Genomic DNA, 17474 nt, shown 5'->3' on the forward strand with positions numbered 1-17474 from the left:
TGGTCATGGTCTCCAATATGCCAAATCAGAAACACACGTCTCTCTGTCTCCCCATCAGAAGAGTAACATCAAGTCCCATCAAGGAATCCAGTGATTTGGCTGAGGAAGATCATTGCACCAAAAGACTATTCCGCTGCAACCTTTTGATCAACGTCAATGGATACAGGTACGTGTTATTATCATTAACTCTGTAATTTGAGACAACGGTTCTTAATTTTGATTAATGAAAAATTTCTATTTGGCTTAAGAAATTTATCCCAACAAGTGGTATCAGAGCCGCCGTTGTTATTAGGTTATGGGGTTCTAAAGTGTATTGTTACAAATTTTTTTCTCTCTTCATTGATAATACGTGTATTTGAATGCGTTGGTCATTTTTTTTGCTTCAATTTGGTTTAATTGATTATACGGATAAAGAGATCGATTAAAAATTGAATTTTTATTAAAGAGAATTTTTGTGAAATTGTATAATTTTCTGTGAATGTTATAAATTTGTATATGTAATAATTTTGCAATGATCCTAAAGACATTGTCAAATGTAGAAATTTTTTGAATTTTTAATTTTCTCACCGGAAGTGAGTTAATTGTGCAAAAATGCAATAAAGGAATATTTTCTCACCAGAAGTGAGTTAATTATGCAACAATGCAATAAAGAAAATTTTTCTCACCAGAAGTGAGTTAATTGTGCAAAAAATGCAATAAAGGAATATTTTCTCACCAGAAGTGAGTTAATTGTGCAACAATGCAATAAAGAAACATTTTCTCACCAGAAGTGAGTTAATTGTGCAACAATGAAATAAAAGAATATTTTTCTCACCGGAAGTGGAAAAATAATATTGTGTTTGATCCTTTGAGTACCACCAGAAGTGAGATTTTTTTGTTTTTTTGTCAAAATCATTGTTGTTATATTATATGATTAATATACGATTTTTTAATGGCATTCGCGTAAGAATTATTTTCTTGAAATTTGATTGATATTATGTTCAAATTTAAATTGATATTTTTTTTATATATCAAATTTGAGTGCGAATGTTGACAGATTATAGACCCTCTTTATTAATTAATTTGTCTGATAATTTTTTAATTAAATAAATTGATGTAATATATTGTCAAAGCAATCCCTATTATAGATATTAATTTGATTAAAAAAAATTACAATAGATGTTAGTATGAGATTATTTATGCGATTTGTGTTCATCCTAAAGGAAGACACAATTTGGCCAAATAATAACATGCATGTGATGATAAATATGTGACAATTATAAAGTTACAATCATGTGAATAATAGTCGGTCCAAAGAAAGGCTATTATTTGACAGAATTAATTGTCAATATTTGATCGTTGCATTGAAAGTACCACTAACAAGTTAATTTGTATGTCCAAAGACAAAGAATTAATGTTGTGCTCGGTATCTTGTAATGGGTCTATTATGTAAATAATCTGCATGTTTTGTTTATTTTATTTTACTGTGAGCATGTAATTAAATTAAATTTTTTTTATGTTCTATTACAGTTGCTGTTGCTAGTGCTGTTAACTTATCTGCTCAAATTAATTGTATACCTATACTTAATGGGACAAACTTTAAGGCCTAGAAGGAAGTAGTTGAGATAATTCTTGGCTGCATGGATCTTGATCTTGCACTTCGGGCTGAGAAACCCACTCCAAATCTGGAAAACCCGGATGAGGATAAGGTTGAAAAGTGGGAACGCTCAAACCGAATGTGTTTGATGATCATGAAGCGATCTGTTCCAGAAGTTTTTCGGGGCTCTATTTCTGAGAGCCACAATGCTAAAGGTTTCCTTGATGTCGTTGAGCAGTATTTCTCCAGTAATGAGAAAGATGATGCAAGCAGTTTGCTTGCTAAACTTATCTCTATGAGATACAAAGGTAAAGGAAACATAAGGGAGTACATTATGGAAATGTCTAATCTCGCGTCAAAACTAAAAGCACTAAAGTTAGAGTTGTCTGATGACTTGCTCGTGCATCTAGTTTTGATTTCTCTTCCTACACACTTTGGACAATTCAAGGTGAGTTATAATACTCAGAAAGATAAATGGACCTTGAATGAATTGATTTCTCACTGTGTGCAAGAGGAGGAAAGGCAACAAAGAGAAAAGACTGAAAATGCTCATTTAGCGTCAAGCTCTCAGAATAGGAAGAGAAAGAATAATAAGGATGTTGTAGAAAGGACTTCTCAACTAAAGAAAGTCAAAAAGGATGAGAACACACCTACTTGCTTCTTTTGCAAGAAGCCTGGGCACATGAAGAAAGAGTGTCCCAAGTACGCCTCTTGGCGTGTAAAGAAAGGTAATTTTCTCTCTTTTGTTTGTTCTAAAGTTAATTTAGCTTTTGTACCACGTGATACTTGGTGGGTAGATTCTGGTGCTACTACTCACATTAGTGTATCCATGCAGGGTTGCCTTTGGAGCCGACCGCCAAGTGATAATGAAAGATTTATATATGTGGGTGATGGCAACAAGGTCACAGTGGAGGCTATTGGAACATTTAGATTACAGTTAAAAACTAGATTTCATTTGGATTTATTTGAGACTTTTGTTGTACCGTCTTTTAGGCGGAATTTAATTTCTGTTTCTAGTTTGGACAAATTTGGTTTTTCTTGTTCATTTGGAAATAATAAATTTAGCCTCTATCAAAATTCAAATGTTGTTGATTCTGGTTCTTTAATTGATAATTTATACTTACTAGATGTAGTTAGTTCCAATAAAGAAAATTTTAGCATTGATTCTCGTGGTACGAAGCGTAAAATAAATGAGAACTCAGCCACCTTATGGCATAAGCGTTTAGGCCATATCTCTAAACAGAGAATTCAGAGGCTTGTGTCGGATGAGATTCTTGAACCCTTTAACTTGTCAGACTTTGAGGTTTGCATTGAATGTATTAAGGGTAAACAAACAAATTCTAGAAAATTAGGTGCCGAAAGGGCTAAGGACGTTTTGGAATTAATTCACACAGATATTTGTGGACCATTCCCTACGGCATCTTGGAATGGACAACAATATTTCATTACGTTCATAGATGATTATTCAAGGTACGACTACCTATTTTTAATTCATGAGAAGTCCCAATCCCTAGATGTTTTCAAATCTTTTAAAGCTGAAGTTGAGCTTCAACTTGGAATGAAAATTAAGGCCGTCAAATCTGATCGTGGTGGTGAATATTACGGTAGATATGATGGATCAGGTGAACAACGTCCAGGGCCTTTTGCGCTTTTCCTAAGGGAATGTGGCATCGTTCCTCAGTATACTATGCCTGGGAAACCAAGCATGAACGGTGTTGCAGAACGTAGAAACAGGACTCTTAAGGATATAGTGAGAAGTATGATTAGTCATTCTTCCTTACCAGAGTCATTGTGGGAAGAAGCGCTTAAGACTGCAGTCTACATCCTAAATAGGGTACCAAGTAAAGCAGTTAACAAAACTCCTTATGAGCTATGGAAGGGTAAAAGGCCAAGTCTAAAACATTTACACATTTGGGGTTGTCCGGCTGAAGCGCGTCCTTATAGGCCACATGAAAGTAAGCTGGAGTCAAGGACTGTTAGCTGTTATTTTGTTGGTTATCCTGAACGCTCTCGGGGCTATAAATTTTACAATCCCACTACTAGATCATTCTTTGAGACGGGGAATGCGAGATTCCTTGAGGATGTTGAGTTTGGGAAGGAAGAGAACATAAGAAATGTTGTCTTTGAGGAAAAACCTGTCATTGACAGTGATCAAGTCCTCGTGCCTATTACTATTCCAGTACCTACCCCAATAATAGGTGACAATCATGGAGTTATTCCTAACATTGTCCCTACATAAGACAATATTGAAGTTCTCCCTCAAATACCTATAGAGCAAGCTCAACAATCTCAAGAAGTGCCGTTAAGGAGATCCACTAGAGAAAGCAAAAGTGCAATTCCAGATGATTACATTGTGTTTCTTCAAGAACATGAGGATGACATTGGTTTAACAGAGGATGATCCAATCAACTTCTGTCAAGCTATGCAAAGTTCTAGCTCTCAAAAGTGGATTGATGCCATGAAGGATGAGATGAAATCTATGCAAGACAACGATGTTTGGGATCTCGTTGAATTACCTGAAGGTGTGAAACCTATTGGTTGTAAATGGATATTTAAAACCAAGAGGGATTCAAAAGGTAATATTGAGAGATATAAGGCTCGTTTAGTTGCTAAAGGTTTCACTCAAAAGGAAGGCATTGATTACAAAGAAACCTTTTCTCCGGTTTCTTCAAAGGATTCTTTTAGAATAATAATGGCACTCGTAGCTCATTATGATTTAGAGCTCCATCAGATGGATGTTAAAACTGCGTTTCTAAATGGTGACATTGAAGAAACGATTTATATAATGCAACCAGAAAATTTTGTGTCTGGTGACTCAAAGTCCATGGTATGCAAACTAAAAAAATCCATCTATGGTCTCAAACAAGCTTCCCGTCAATGGTATCACAAGTTCCATCAAGTTATTACCTTATCTGGTTTTGAGGCAAATATAGTTGATGATTGTGTTTATCATAAGTTTAGTGGGAGTAAATATATATTCTTGGTGTTATATGTCGATGATATACTGCTTGCCAGTAGCGATATAGGCTTATTGCACGAAACCAAGAGATTTTTAACAAAGAATTTTGAAATGAAAGATCTTGGTGAAGCCTCTTTTGTATTAAGTATTAAGATACTAAGAGATCGTTCTCATGGTATCATAAGGTTATCACAAGAGAACTATATCGATAAAGTTTTAGATAAATTCAGCATGAAAGATAGTAAACCAGGAGATACCCCTATAGCCAAGGGAGACAAATTTAGCCTCAAACAGTGCCCTAATAATGACCTTGAAAGAAATGAGATGCAAAAGATTCCCTATGCTTCAGCTGTGGGAAGTCTAATGTATGCTCAAGTTTGTACTCGTCCCGATATTGCATTTATAGTGAGAGTTTTGGACAGATACTTAAGTAATCCTGGGATGCAGCATTGGAAAGCAGTAAAGCGTGTAATGCACTATTTGAAGAGAACAAAAGGATATATGCTCACTTATCAGAAGTCTGACAGTTTAGAGATCATTGGATACTCAGACTCTGATTTTGCTGGATGTCAAGACAGTAAACGCTCCACATCTGGATACATCTTTATGTTGGCTAGAGGAGCTATCTCTTGGAAGTCTGTTAAACTGACTATTATAGCTTCATCAACCATGGCTACGGAGTTCATTGCTTGTTTTGAGGCATCCAACCATGGGATATGGCTGCGAAATTTTATCACTAATTTACGTGTGGTTAATGGCATTGAAAGGCCATTGAAAATCTATTGTGATAATAACTCTGCAGTTCTTTATTCCAATAATAATAGGAGTACAACCAAGTCAAAATTCATTGATATAAAGTTTTTGGATGTTAAGGAAAGAGTTCAGAATAAACAAATTTCTATAGAACATATAGGGACTAATTTTATGCTAGCTGATCCACTTACTAAAGGTTTGGTGCCTAAAGTCTTTCATGAGCACACTGCTCATATTGGTGTAATTCCTTATAGTACCTTAGTTTAGTGGGAGTCTCATTTATGTTTTGTGTCTTCTTTATTTTTTAATTTTTCCAGATATTTGTATTATTTGGATTTTCTACAGAAATAAAGTTGATGTTCATAATTTTATTCTGAGCTTGTTTTTGTGCAATATATATATATGTTGCGTTTTGAATGGATCTCTATAAAGAATAAAGTTTGGACCAGTTGGAAATAGACATGATTAAGATCACGTTGCATGTAATTTCCATGCCACTTATCCATATTTGATCTATGTCATTGAGTGCATACAATTGTGGTGATCATTGTGGTTTAGTCACATTAGATAATGATGAAAGCTGCAGTGGTTCCCTGTTGTTGTATGAGATGGACCAGATTGTTTAAGGGGAATCTAAAAGTAAATAGCATACGGTTGCGCGCCTAAAGAATTTTGTGATATTAATACTTAAATGAATATGAAGCCCAAGTGGGAGATTGTTAGAAATTTTATTTCTAATAAATATTGTGGGCTACATATATTATTTGTAGTATTTATATTAGTTATTTACATTTAGTTGGGCTCAATAAAAGTGATCTAATTTTAGTGAGCCTTTAGACTGCCAACAAGAAAAAATTGATATGGGCCCAAATAAGTAGAAACTAGATTTGGCCCGTTAGGGGTTAATGGGAACCCTAATAGGTTTAAAATCATAAAGATGGTCATGGTCCCCAATATGCCAAATCAGAAACACACGTCTCTCTGTCTCCCCATCAGAAGAGTAACATCAAGTCCCATCAAGGAATCCAGTGATTTGGCTGAGGAAGATCATTGCACCAAAAGACTATTCCGCTGCAACCTTTTGATCAACGTCAATGGATACAGGTACGTGTTATTATCATTAACTCTGTAATCTGAGACAACTCTGTAATCTGAGACAACGGTTCTTAATTTTGATTAATGAAAAATTTCTATTTAGCTTAAGAAATTTATCCCAACAGGTTCGTTTAAGTTGGTGAATTTGAGACCTTAGACTTTGGTTGCGGGTTCATATTCTCAACCAAAGATACTACAAAGTTTCTTAATTTAGCCGTTGGCTCACACACTAGTACCCGTACATTTCATCTAGTTCATATAGCATTAAAACCAGCATTCTGTATCACAATTTTACTTCTAACATATGGCTCCCTTAAGTCTTCTTTTTTGTTGGTGTGACCAGTGTTGTTGAGGAAACTAGAAAACCATTGAACAGAAAGTTTTGGAATTCGTTCAAGAGTGTGTCTGTCCACATAATAGAGCCCAAATCTTATGTCATAGCCACTTGCCCATTCAAAGTTGTCCATCAATGACCATATCATATATCCTCTAACATCCGCACCTTTTCTGCACATAATAAAATTACCCCTTATCAACAAACAAAGTAATTCGAAACAACCTTAAAAAAACGAAGATGTTAATGATATGTTATTCCTCATCACTCACCTTATGGCTCTTAGCAGAGCTGCAAGGTAGGCTTTATGATAATCTATTCGTTTGAAATCTTGTAGTAGATCATCCATTGTCTCATCAGGTTTGGGTGGTGATGAATATCCTGCAACAGTTTTTATGCAGCAAACCAAAATTGTTAACTCATTCCTCAAGAGTCAAAATCTAAACATACATAACAAAAAGCGAGCTTCCATTGTCACTGTTCTTTAAATCTTAATTCTAGATGAAGTGATCAATATTGATCAATCAACAACGCCATGTTAAAACGAAATGGGAGAAATTGAGATTTTGGAAACAACTTTCCTGTTTTCATTCATATTTTCAAAAATAATAATCATAAAAAGTACTACACCTTTTCTCTGTTTCTATTTCAATGTCGTTTTATTTCCTATACAAACATTTGAAAATGAGAAATAAAGTAAAAAAAAAATGACATTTTTATAATGGTTTGAGTACCAGAATTAAAAACAGAAAAACGATTCATCATAATGGAATCAATGTTTACGCACCATTTTCTGTAATATACATGGGTATATTATTATGGTATCTTATCTTAATGTATTCTACAAGCTTCTCCATGCCCCTTGGAACCACAAAGAACCCTGACATTCCTGTCTGCTTAAAACAACAAATTTTATCATAGATTATGATTCATACTTACTCCTTTATCAAACATATGAGTCAACAACATAATGAAAAAAAGCAAGTGGAAGATATAAGGGTACCAGATCACCAATCGGAATGCCATCTCTTGTTCCAGTTGTTTCTAGAAAACCACTTAGTGGATGATCTACTCCAAGAGGACAAGAAGAGAGGGAACAGTCCTTGGCATAGACAGTTCCATAGTGATTGATGCCAATGAAGTCTAGGCTTCCTTTTATGAGACTCTTCTCCTCAAGAGAGAACACTGGTAACTGACTCCCAAGGATAGAGAGCATCTCAGATGGATACTCACCAAAAACCAGGGGATCTAAGACCCTTCTTGTCACAAAAAGAGAAGGAAAAGTTTTTCAAAGAATAAAAGGATCATGTGCTGCTACTTCTTTTCATTAATAATAATAATAATATACAAAATAGTATGTGAAGGCATGATTGCCATAAGCAAAACCTCTCATTTTTCCTTTGATTTTGTTGCAGGTATTAAATGGTAGTTCTTAACAACTTACCAGGCTACAATAAAAGCCAAGCCCCTACTCGCAGCTTGTCTATCACATTCTTCATCTCTAAGTGGTTCATACATGAGGGATTGTGCCACAATGCCAATGGTTCCACCTTGCTTTGCCTGGATGAGCATGAGTAGTTTTCTAATTAAACTCCCATCGTCTTTACCCTAACCTAGAAAATGTGACAACAAAAGCTAGTTTAGGACATCTTTTGTTACCTGAAAGTGCTTGCGGTATAAGTCAACAGCCTTGGCATGTGACAGTAACATATTGTGCACGACAATTAGAGATTCAACATCCGAGTTACCAGTATAACAATTTCCAAAAGGTGGGGAACAGTGACCAGGGGGATATATTCCTTTCATATAGGCAAACTTTGCAACCAGACTTGGCTCATTGATGGTAGTCCAGTACTTAACCCTGTCTCCAAAACTCTTAAAACAAATTTCAGCAAAATGAACAAAATCTCTCCTACAAAACAAAGAAAGTATACAGTTATAAAAGTTTCACTGTTCTCTTAGCTTAGACTATGGACTATGATTATGCAGGAGAATTCATCAGCTTACAGGACAACTCATTGAAGAATTGATAAAATCCCAAATTCTTTAGCATTATATATTTAATAAAAAAAAATGAGAGCGAAAGATTTACTGTATTAAGGGACTAATCCAACCATCATATCTTTCTTCTAGTTCTTGTGGCAAGTCATGATGATGAATTGTCACAAATGGCTCAATCCCTGGTACACCATGTTCAGAATTAGGTACATCTTAGGACAATGTCATGCTGTTATATACAGATAAAAAAAATGCTAATGACATGCTCTTGAACACTCTTTTTTCAACTCACTCTTTATTTAATATGTACGTCGCATATCCCATATGATGTGTCTCATTCTCTTCATTTGATGGGTCTCATTTCCAAACTAGTGAGACCCACATGAACTTCAACAAACGGGATAGTGTATTAGAAAGAGAATGTAACTAAATGTGTTGTCGGCATTCCATTCCTTATATAATATTAAACCATTTGAGGTTTGGCTTAACAATTTTAGTTTTTACTTTTAGGAGAGTTATTTCTCATGTCTTGAGCCGTGACACATACCACTGAATATTATCAATGTAAAGTCAATACAAAGCAGCATTATGGAATATAAAGAACCAAGAGGAAATTGACATTGTTGCTACACCTCTAAGCAGCAGATTGTCTATAATCTTGTTGTAGAACTTTATCCCACTTGGATTAATGTCCCCATATATGCCTCCTGTGAGGGTTCATGAAGATCAATTAAGCCGAAAATTTGAAAGATATGATTATGGGAACTATTACTTAAATTTGTAATACTTACTAGGTAGAATCCTTGTCCAAGAAATAGAAAATCGATATACATTTACCCCAAGAGATGACATCAACTCTATGTCTTCCTGTCAGATTTCAAAGAAAACCATTAAGTCAGAAGTGAGTCAATGATGCTATTAAGTCAGAGTATATAAAAAAATTATGAAGGTGATATTTACCAAATAGCGATGGTAATGATCATCTACAATATCACCATTCTCATCATTTTCAATATTTCCTGAAAATTTACCAAAATTCATAGTGATTATTCATGTCCATCATTATTTAAGAGTTTAATGACTACGCCCTACGAGTGTAAAATACTTTTACCCTGTCTACTAATTACAATTCATCTTTGGTGTGACATTTTAGTTATTTACTTTAAAAGTCAACAAGTTCACTATACTTTATGTTGTAACTTTATGGTTTCTGATTGGACAACAATTTAAAACGATTTTACTAAGTCAATGTATAACTTATTTTTTCTTTTTCTTTTCTATAATTGTATGCTCCACAATAAATCAAGATAGATTAGTGTGCATTTACCTGGTGTATGACTAAAAACATCCCAGTTACTTAAACCCTTGCCATCTTCAAAAGCTGCTCCTTCAATCTGTTGTTTCAGAAAATTCCCTCATCAGAAACTATGTTTCAAACATTTCAAGAGGGGAAAGAAGTCTGTGACTCCAACAACATTTATATATTTTGAGGGAAAAAAGTAAAACTAGTTGAACATATTTGAGAGCAGTGAAAAGTAAACATGTACCTGGTACGAGGAAGTGCTTGTTCCAAAGAGGAAGCCTTGTGGAAATTGAGATCTGCTGATTCCATCTTCAACTTCATGAGAACTTTGAACACAGAAAAGCAGTATTATTACAACACTCAAATTCTTGAATTTTTTACTGGAATAATATTTTTTTTTAAAAAAATTACAAGAATGATCACTGTGCAGGATTATTTACCAAGATAGAACCATTTACTGTTCAAGCTCAGAATTTGCACTCTGTTTTTTTAAGCAGAACGGCCCGTTCTGCTTTTGGAACGAGCCGTTCCGCTTCCCAGATCAGCCCACATTTGCTCCATACACGAAAAAAAAAAAAAAATTTAAAACCAACTCATAATTCGGTTCCCCGGGAACCGAATTCTGAGTTGAAAAAACAAAAAAAATTACATTTTGATGCTCAGAATTCGGTTCCCGGGGAACCGAATTCTGAGCTTGAACAGTAAATGGTTCTATCTTGGTAAATAATCCTGCACAGTGATCATTCTTGTAATTTTTTTTAAAAAAAATATTATTTCAGAAAAAAATTCCAAATTCTTCTCTACCATTTTCATGTTCGTATGTCAACAGTAACACCTGTCTCAGCTCCACTTGTCTAATTTCTAAATTATGCTACACTTCTGTTTATTACTTTATTTCTTTCTTTATTCTTCCGTTCTGTCCATTTTTTGTTTCTACATAACAGGCGCTAAATATATATTTTATTTATAAAAATAACAACTAAATATCTATTTTGTTTGACACGTTTGGCAACATCTCTAATGAATATTATAGTACTATTCATCTTTTCTTTATTATTATAGTCAGAAAATTTGATTTAATTTAACTTAATTTTTTTAAAAATTATAAAAAAATAACAACAGTTTTTTTTTTTTTGCTTTTGATTTAACTGTGATTTTTTGCTAATTTATACTCAACGAAACTAAAAAAAAACTTGTCAAATATACAAATATCACGTTGTTCAAGATCAGTTAACCAAAGTTATAAGATACAACTAAACATAGTCGAAATACAAAGTGCAGTGATTGCCTGGATAGGAGCCATTAGGGTCGCCATCAGTAATAAGAATGAAGACTGTTACGAATTAAAAAAAACAAAAAGATGAATACGATAAAAAAGTTGAAATAATCTAACTTTACTTGGCCACTTTTTTTCCCCACGTGCTTAAGTCATAATAGAACGAAAAAATAAGTGTTTTTATTTTTATTTTATAAAGTTGGTAGGTAATATATAATGTTAGTCTAAAAAATAATAATTATATATACATAAATTTAGAGGTTTTTTTTTTTTTTTATAAATATAAACCGATAGATAAAAGATGATATTGACATAATTACTATACAAATAGTCAATGATATATTGAAGATTTTTAGATTAAACATCAATATTCATTTAATGATTAATCGAAGTTTAATATCGTTCAATTGACATGAAACTTTACTTGGGAAACTGAAGATTAACAAAAACTTATAAGAGAAATTTCACTTATAGAACCAAGGAATTTCTTTTAGTATACGCATGCCACTCAAAATAAAATTTAATGGTAAAAAGGAGTGTCAAATTTACATGATGGAGAATAAGCTCAAACCAAACTCTAAACCATTTATATCAACTTGTGATAACATTTGGAGTAATACAGAAGTTAAATATTTATTATATATAAATAAAATTTAAAATAAATTATATATATAAATAAATATTATATTTAAATATATAAATTATATTTTAGATTTATGATAAATAATTTATATTGTAGCATAATATTATTTTTATTTATTGATAATTAATTTTAAAATATTAAAATTTAATTTATAAATAATTATATCAAATAAAAATCAAATTGAATATGAAAAATAAAAGAATCCTTAAAAACATTTTCCTCGAAGAAAAGTTTTAAAAATACTTTCATGCAATATAACTATTTGTGTTTTATATATATGGTGTTGATTTATATAGTAGCATAAGATTATTTTTATTTATTAATAATTCATTTTAAAATATTAAAATTTAATTCATAAATAATTATAATAAATAAAAACTTAAATTAGATATAAAGTTCAAGAAATTCCTAAAAACTCTTTCATAGAAGAAAAATCATTAAAAACGTTCGTATATAAGATAGTTGTAGAGAAAATAAACACACTAAAAGGAGGCTGAAGTAATAGCATAAGCTTTAAGAAGTGTAGAAGAAACAAAACAAAGAACACAAAGTATTTTTATATTAGTTTAAGTCAACCACCAAAATTATGTCCAATTTTTGATCAATTTAATCAAATTTTACTATCTTTTATAAGAATACAAGTATTCTTTTATAGCTCGACTATATATTCTTTGAACAACAAAGTTCTTTCAAACAAACTATCCAAACATTCTTTGAACAACAAAGTCTTTTTAGGCTTAAGTTAAAACACATAGTTAAAGTTTGATAAAGATAACAAAAGATTCACCTTTTTCACAAGATATAATACAACAAGTATAGAAATATATACGAAAGGGATGAATAAAACGAAGTTGTTCTCCTATTATTATTCTTTCTGAGTTTTTCAAACCCCCTTATATATGTGATTTGATGAAGATATTTGTTACAAATTTTTGAGTTTCACTTATTGACTTGCTTCATCTTTCTTCATCTTCCCTCTTGTAGAGCAAGGTGTTCGTTAGTACATTAAACACATTTTATCAAATGGTCACTTATTTGATTAAAGAGACTATTTATCATTTTTTGGTGTAAAATAGGAGAAATTGTTGCGTATGTTAGTCACAAATAATTTTATAGATGATTTCACACACTTTGAGATATTTGTTTCATTTCTCTGACAAAAAATAAATCTTCATTCCTTTATGACGTCCAAGTACAAAAGATGTTTTATTCTTTCAATCTATTAAGTAATATCATAAAAACAAATGATATGGTCATTAAACATAATATATCACTACAAGAAAACTTGTCTTTAGAGACTAAATTTTCAGTCTCCAAATTAACAAAATCAGTTACTAAATCAATAAGTGACTGAATTAGATACTAATTGTAGAAAGTAGCTAAACCACTGGTTGCTAATTTTAGCTACCAATCTAGAGTCCGATTTAAAAACTAATTTAATGACCAATTTTTTTATAACCGATTTTGTGACTAATTTTATAATGACCAACTTAGTAACTTATTTTACAATGACTAACTTATTGACCAATTTTTAATGACCATCTCATCGACTAATTTTATATTGACTGTTTTAATTACCAATATTATAGTAACCAAATTAGATCCCAATTTTGATAACAACTAATTTAGTAACCTATTTTATAACGACAAACTTAGCAACTTATTTTGTAATAATCAATTTAGTGACTGTTATAATAACCAATTTTAAAGTGACCATTTTAGTGACCAAATTTTAAACTAATTGAATTATTGACCCATTTTTCTATGACTCAAAGTGACTGATATAATACAAAAAGAAAGTATTTCTTTCATATTTATTATCTTCTTTATTCAAATTCATCACATACCTAACTTTAATTATTTTTCTACTAAAACATAATAATTATTTATTTACTTCACATGTTTATTCTATGTTAAACTATTATGCAAAAAAATCAACATTTGCTATATACTAACATGAAAATTAAATAATTAAATTTTTTTATTTTTAAAATTGCACATAATATCCTCCAAACATACAATCTTAATTGTTTGTATTTATAATACTCAAACAATCACTTTCAATTACTTTCTATAAAAATTCATTTGATAATACTTAGTTTTAATATAGTAACAAATTATCTTTTAACACTTCCAGTGAACATCAATCAACCGGATGTCTTTCTGTCTTTCTTTCTCCCAAAGATAAGAACAACTTAAGAAAAACACAAAAATTTAGAACACTTTCAACAATAAATATATGCAAAATTAAAATAAAAAATTGTTCTAGTTTATAACAAGAATTTATTGCAGAATATAATGTCTTCTAGAGGAAGATGTTGATTTCCTTTTCAGTCATCTCCCAAACATGGTCTCTTGCATCAGCCAAAGCACTCTGCATCTCAAGTATATTCAGATCCATTAAAAAAAATAAAAGGTAAAACTAAGCAAAATAGTAATAGTAATAGCTTAGAAATACATCACCTGCCCAAATTTTGTAAGGAGTGTTACTGACAATGTTTAAGGAAGAGACAGTTACATCATCATTGGACTTGTTGACTCTACTTTATTGTTGTGCGCCTGTACCAATAACAAAATCCCGAAATTGTAGTTTATCACCTATAAAAAGAAAAGCAAGTAATGACTCTAGTTTTCATTCCTATTTTATCATCTCTTCCTTTTTTATATATATCCAGAGGTTGAGAGGTACATTTCTTCAAAATAAGGACATATCATTTGGAGTTTTAATTTAAAGAATGACCATAATTGCGATTTACCATCTACTAAATTTGTCATGCAAAAAAAGTCACTTATTAGTATTATAAGAGTCTATATTAGTGAAAACTTCACATATGCATAACTTGTCTAATTTGTTGTTGCAGGTGGGTCAAAGAGACTAAAATAAATATTTGTAAAATTATTAAAAATATTAATTTTAAATTTCAAAAACTAAAAATAAACTTATTATGAGAGATTAAATTTATATTTAACCAAGATAAAAACTTTACGTGAAAGCTTATTAGCATTTAGATTACGAAAGAATTACATGTGTGAATTCTCTATTGATTTTATCAAATACTAGCTATTATAGGAGAACTATGTGGGTCTATAACGTTAAAATGTCAAAAGTTAGCCAAAAGAAGATTCCACTTTAATTTTTTTCCAAAGCGTTTCTTCAGAATAGTGAGTAAGCAATATATTTTCTCAGCATAGTTTATTTTCATTGTACAACTGATTTGAACCAAACTTCATAGATCAGTCTAATCAAAGCAAATTAAGCAAGAATAGTAGTCAACTTGTGACACCTTGTACTAGGAGAGATGTGGAACAGCTAACAGAATTCAAATTAAAATATAATATTGGCAGAGTTTAACAAAACATACCTGCTTTTTAGTAGTTTCTGCATTTTGTTGTAATGTCAATGCTTGACTAGAAGGTTCCATCATCTACAATTGTTGTTGAAGCTGGGAAAAGGACTGTTGAGATGAATGAAAGCTTTTGCAAAGTCTGTGTCTGTTGGGACAACATCTGAGCTAATGAGGAGATTGCTGAAGAGGCTGAAGTGGTTGTTGCTGCACAAAGAGAGGAACTTGTTGATTTGGAGTAGTTAATGCAGTATATAAGTATATAAGTGACAAGAAAGAAGAAATTGTTGGAGTAAAAAATCAGGATCATCAAAAATACAAAAAAAAATTCTTACTCTCATTGTATAGGTTCATTAAGTCCATTAATAGCTTCTAGAGCCATATCTCTCTGAGAGTATTTAGCAAAACCACATCCTTCAATCAAAATATGAGAAAATATTATATATTCAATATTGACATTAAACACACATACAGAGACACAAAAATGTAACCCTAGACATCAGCCCCAAATCTAAATTCAAATCCACAAGAATGCAATCAAAACACATAATGGCACAATACATACCCACAATATTTGCAGCTTATGACAGTGTCGAATAATTGATTTCAGCTGAAGCGCATCGACATCAGCATAGCTCAAATTCAACGAAGTAAGATTCGTGCAGAAGTATTTACATGAAGCAGCGCCATATGACCCTTTGTATGTCCCTGAACCGAACAAAATTTTCAAATTCAACAGAAAATTGAAGCAATTTTATAGAGAACAAATATTTGCTGACCATACTTATTACTTTAGTACAAACTCAGTTAAGAATTCAAGTAATATTTATTTAATATAACTTGAGACATAGTTTTTTTTTATTTCGTCAAAAATAGTTATAGTAGACGGTCAAGAATGGATTTTGATTTATAACTCCAAGACACTCCTCCACGCAGAAGTACTTTGGATCTAAAGCAGGGAGAAAGCACAGGTTCACTGTTTGAAGAAACTCTTAACAATTAGTTTTTTCTTTTTTTTCAATAACACCATAACTATTTATGGCTTCCCACTTTTTATATATTTTTCTCTCCACAATGCAATCAAACGAAATTTTGGGACAAAATCAAATTGATCTATATATAGTGAAGCTTGGAGGAACTTTAATTCTAATTTCCCACCCTATTTCAGTTGAAATCATATACATATTTTTCTATTATAGAGCAATAACAAAACACTATGAGCCATTTTCTTTCTCAAAAATGCAACAATAATAAAAAATAAGTACAATTTGCAATGTGAAATTCACATAAATTAAAAAAGAAAAAACATAATGAGAAATTATGTGTAGAAAATTCCATAAAGCTTAACTAACTATCTGATTTTGTGTGTGTAGTATGAGTTTGTGAACAAGCTGAACCTAGACTCTGCAGAACTTGGCATTCGCCTCCAACAGATTCCAATTCTGATTCCGATTCCGATTCTGACGCCGCCTCCGTTTCCTCTGTTTTCACCTTCTCAACACAAAAACAAAGGTATGTTTCCCAATTTCACTCTCTTTCGATCGTTAGCATAGTTCATGCAAAAATCACAAAATTAAATCCACAAACCAAGAACACCACGTGCACGCACCTCTGACGGTGATTGCGCCTCGTTTACGATCTTTTTTTGTCCTTCTCCCTAAACGTTCGCATCGGAGAAAGTCTCTGTTCAAGGAGAAAAAAAAATCAGCATCGAGAAATCGAAAAGGAAAAGTGTTGAAACCGCTTCATTTTGCTGCAAGAGAAATAAGTTTGAGAGAAAAGAGAAGCATGCGTTTAGATTTGTATTCATTTAAAAATAATAATAATAATAATAAATATTGTAATTAAGTTAGTTGGAAGGGGAATAGGTATTTAAAGATTGTAGCGGTTTTTAAACCGCTAAAAATATAATTATTTTTGTGGCGATTAAAATAATTTCCAGAATTATAATATTTTGATGATTTTTTGAAACCGTCAGAAAAAAATCTCTACTAATTACCTATTTTTTTGTAGTGAATATAACACAATTAGATACTAAAAAAATTAAAATGAGTTAATAATGACTAAAAAATTAATTATTATTTACTAGTGTATTTTAATTAAAGACAATATTTTTGTGCCTAAAATAATTTAATAGACTGAAATATTAATTTTTTATTATATTTTTATTAGAGACTGATATATTGGTTTCTA

At 31.6% G+C, this 17474-nt stretch overlaps 1 protein-coding gene and 1 long non-coding RNA gene across 5 annotated transcripts; both read right to left on the bottom strand.

The window, feature by feature from the left end:
* Window positions 1-6367: 6367 nt before the first annotated feature.
* Window positions 6368-10472, bottom strand: LOC109819341 (beta-glucosidase 18). Its single transcript, XM_083064846.1, has 13 exons — window positions 10459-10472; window positions 10263-10344; window positions 10043-10109; window positions 9676-9734; window positions 9507-9582; window positions 9348-9422; window positions 8810-8897; window positions 8377-8629; window positions 8162-8277; window positions 7721-7973; window positions 7505-7610; window positions 6990-7098; window positions 6368-6890 (listed from the first exon to the last, which is right to left on the bottom strand). Exons 1-13 carry the CDS (start codon window positions 10470-10472, stop codon window positions 6638-6640), a joined length of 1551 nt encoding a protein of 516 aa, XP_082920972.1. The 3' UTR covers window positions 6368-6637.
* A 3501-nt stretch (window positions 10473-13973) lies between these two features.
* On the bottom strand, window positions 13974-17103 carry LOC145952665 (uncharacterized). 4 transcript variants are annotated; one of them, XR_014430172.1, is made up of 7 exons: window positions 16891-17103; window positions 16630-16772; window positions 15847-15989; window positions 15617-15695; window positions 15300-15488; window positions 14401-14535; window positions 13974-14311 (listed from the first exon to the last, which is right to left on the bottom strand). It is a non-coding gene; the product is annotated as an uncharacterized LOC145952665 (long non-coding RNA). The 4 variants fall into 4 exon arrangements; XR_014430173.1 differs by having other exon boundaries at window positions 13978-14311; window positions 14405-14496; window positions 16679-16772; window positions 16891-17097; XR_014430170.1 differs by having other exon boundaries at window positions 13979-14311; window positions 16679-16772; window positions 16891-17098.
* Window positions 17104-17474: the final 371 nt, after the last annotated feature.

The sequence above is a fragment of the Cajanus cajan genome, chromosome 10 (assembly GCF_000230855.2).
Source record: "Cajanus cajan strain Asha chromosome 10, NIPB_CcT2T_4, whole genome shotgun sequence".
In the NCBI taxonomy this organism is placed as follows: Eukaryota; Viridiplantae; Streptophyta; class Magnoliopsida; order Fabales; family Fabaceae; genus Cajanus; species Cajanus cajan.

Bases quoted from the DNA above. Each gene is read 5' to 3' on its own strand.
- LOC109819341 (XM_083064846.1), bottom strand. The intron at 10,110-10,262 runs GTACATGTTTAC...CTGAAACAACAG, and splicing joins CAAGCACTTCCTCGTACCAG to ATTGAAGGAGCAGCTTTTGA. The intron at 8,898-9,347 runs GTGTAGCAACAA...ATGGTGTACCAG, and splicing joins AGACAATCTGCTGCTTAGAG to GGATTGAGCCATTTGTGACA.